Source organism: Corvus brachyrhynchos, unplaced genomic scaffold, assembly GCF_000691975.1.
Source record: "Corvus brachyrhynchos isolate BGI_N302 unplaced genomic scaffold, ASM69197v1 scaffold30, whole genome shotgun sequence".
Lineage (NCBI taxonomy): Eukaryota > Metazoa > Chordata > Aves > Passeriformes > Corvidae > Corvus > Corvus brachyrhynchos.
The window spans coordinates 1,421,799-1,424,202 of NW_008235742.1; the positions used below are offsets into that span (position 1 = coordinate 1,421,799).

At 64.1% G+C, this 2,404-nt stretch overlaps 2 protein-coding genes across 2 annotated transcripts in view; both read left to right on the top strand.

Moving 5' to 3' along the window:
- WNK4 (WNK lysine deficient protein kinase 4) overlaps window positions 1–2,404 on the top strand; it is a gene marked incomplete at its 3' end in the record, with an annotated part of 7,216 nt that overhangs the window by 1,423 nt on the left and 3,389 nt on the right. Inside the window, 8 exon segments of the mRNA XM_017746987.1 lie at window positions 1–141; window positions 321–541; window positions 622–779; window positions 1,307–1,395; window positions 1,470–1,689; window positions 1,766–1,931; window positions 1,934–2,083; window positions 2,244–2,392. The exon segment at window positions 1–141 is cut by the window's left edge and continues 95 nt beyond it. Of these exon segments, the coding sequence (XP_017602476.1) occupies window positions 1–141; window positions 321–541; window positions 622–779; window positions 1,307–1,395; window positions 1,470–1,689; window positions 1,766–1,931; window positions 1,934–2,083; window positions 2,244–2,392 (1,294 nt within the window).
- PSME3 (proteasome activator subunit 3) overlaps window positions 350–2,404 on the top strand; it is a 21,680-nt gene continuing 19,625 nt past the window's right edge. Inside the window, exon 1 of the mRNA XM_008640373.2 lies at window positions 350–354. The gene's annotated coding sequence lies outside the window, so the exon portion shown is untranslated. The remainder of the gene's footprint in view (window positions 355–2,404) is intronic.

The following is a 2,404-nucleotide window of genomic DNA, read 5'->3' on the forward strand; positions in this document are numbered from 1 at the left end:
GTTCAGTGAGGAGGTGGAGATGCTGAAGGGGCTGCAGCATCCCAACATTGTCCGCTTCTACGACTCCTGGAAGTCAACTATCAAAGGCCAGATCTGCATCGTGCTGGTCACAGAACTCATGACGTCCGGCACCCTGAAAACGTGATTGGGGCGTGTAGGGGAGGGAACAGGGTCCCTGCCGAGAGGCTCTTTGTTGCTTGCCCTGTGTGGGCATCGAGTCCGGATGGGCTTGGCATGGCAACAGGAGGAGGGTGGGCTGGAGCCAAGGCTGGGGCACGAGTCTGAGCCCCACAGGTCTGAGCCCCGTTGGTCCCTGGCAGGTATTTGAAGCGGTTTAAAGAGATGAAGCTGAAGGTGCTGCAGCGCTGGAGCCGGCAGATCCTCAAGGGTCTGCACTTCCTGCACACTCGCTCGCCCCCCATCATCCACCGTGACCTCAAGTGTGACAACATCTTCATCACGGGCCCCACGGGCTCTGTCAAGATTGGCGACTTGGGCCTGGCCACGCTCAAGCGAGCCTCCTTTGCCAAGAGTGTCATAGGTGGGGCCGGGCTCGTGGGAGCTGTGGGGGCTGCAGGGGGTGGGGGTCCCAGGGGTGCTGAGCTCTCCTGCTGCCTGCAGGCACCCCCGAGTTCATGGCGCCAGAGATGTATGAGGAGAAGTACGATGAGGCAGTGGATGTCTACGCCTTTGGGATGTGCATGCTGGAGATGGCCACCTCGGAGTACCCCTACTCTGAGTGCCAGAACGCCGCCCAGATCTACCGCAAGGTCACCTCGGTGAGGCCTGGTCCCAGCTGTGGGTGATGCTGCTGGCTGATCCCACAGGAGCCAGGACAGGGGGCTGGGGGGATGGTCAGCTGGAGCTGTCAGGCCTTGCTGCTGTCAAAATGTGTCACTGTGCAGGCTGTGTGAGTGGCTAAAGATAGCCTGGGCGGTGAGGGGTTGCTCTGGCAGGGCATGGAGCTGTGGGTGGTGGGGCCATGGCTTGGCCAGACCCCACATCCCTGGCTCTGCACCAGCCACTGCCAGTGTGTTAATGGGGTGGAACGGGAGCACGTCTGCTCAGCCACGCTGGCCTGGGGCACTGCAGCTGCCCTGACCGGTCATGGCTGGCTCCTGCCAGCTCCTGCCTGCTGGGGTGGAAACTCAGAGCCCTGGGGCGTCCTGGCCCATGCAGGCACACGTGGCCTGGCCACAGGAGCCATGCAGAGCTCGTGGGGCCCTGGGCTGGTTCATCCCTGGGCCCTGGGAGCCCCATGCTGTGGTGGGTTGGCACAGGAGGTGCTCACTCTCGTTACCCCCAGGGCCTGAAGCCCAGCAGCTTCTACAAGGTGAAGGTGCCAGAGCTGAAGGAGATTATCGAGGGCTGCATCCGCATGGACAAGAACGAGAGGTGGGGGCAGAGCGGGGCCTGGGTGGCAGGGTCCCCCCTGGCTCCGAGCCTGCGCTGAGCTGTGCCCTCTGCAGGTACACCATCCAGGACCTGCTGGAGCATTCCTTCTTCCAGGAGGACACAGGGGTGCATGTGGAGCTGGCTGAGGAGGATGACGGAGTCAAGTCTGGGCTCAAGCTCTGGCTGCGCATGGATGACACAAAGAAGCTGCACGGCAAGTACAAGGACAACAACGCCATCGAGTTCCTCTTTGAGCTCTACAAGGATGTGGCAGAGGAGGTGGCTCAGGAGATGGTGGGTACAGAGATGGGGGAGCCCTGGGTGCTGTGGGGCCCCTACTCCCCGAAGTGACGAGCTCCCTCCTGTGTAGGTGGTGCTGGGCTTTGTCTGTGAGGCCGACTACAAGCTGGTGGCCAAGGCTGTGCGGGACCGTGTGGTCGCCATCAAGCGCAAGCGGGAGAAGCTGAAGCGCGCCCAGGACGCGCCATCACCCGCAGAGCCAGAGCAGCAGCCAGGTGTCCTGCTGCTGCGGGGGACCTGCCCCCGCGTCCCCCCACGCCTGCCCTGGCCACCCCTGGCTCTGGGGACTCCGTCTTCAGCAGCACCTTCCCCCTGGAGCCTGAGGAGCCCGAAGCTGACCAGCACCAGCACTTTACCTACCGGCACACCAGCTACTCCTCAGCCACCTGTGCGTAGGCACCAAGGGAGCAACAGCCGGGTGGGCAGCAGGGGACCTGGGGCGGGAGGTGGGTGGGGGGTCCGTCCCCTTCTCCCAGCCCCACAGCCCTTTCCCAGGTGCCCAGCCAGGGAAGGGATTTGCTTCGGTTCATGCCAGCACTCCTCCGCAGCCGACTGTGAGACGGATGGGTACCTGAGCTCCTCCGGCTTCCTGGACTCCCCGGACCTGGCCCCTCGCAGCTTTGTGGCAGTGGAGCCCACCAGCCCACGGCCCACCCGGCCTGTGCGCTGCTTCCCCACGGTGAGCAGGGCCCCGCGGGCGGGCGGGGGG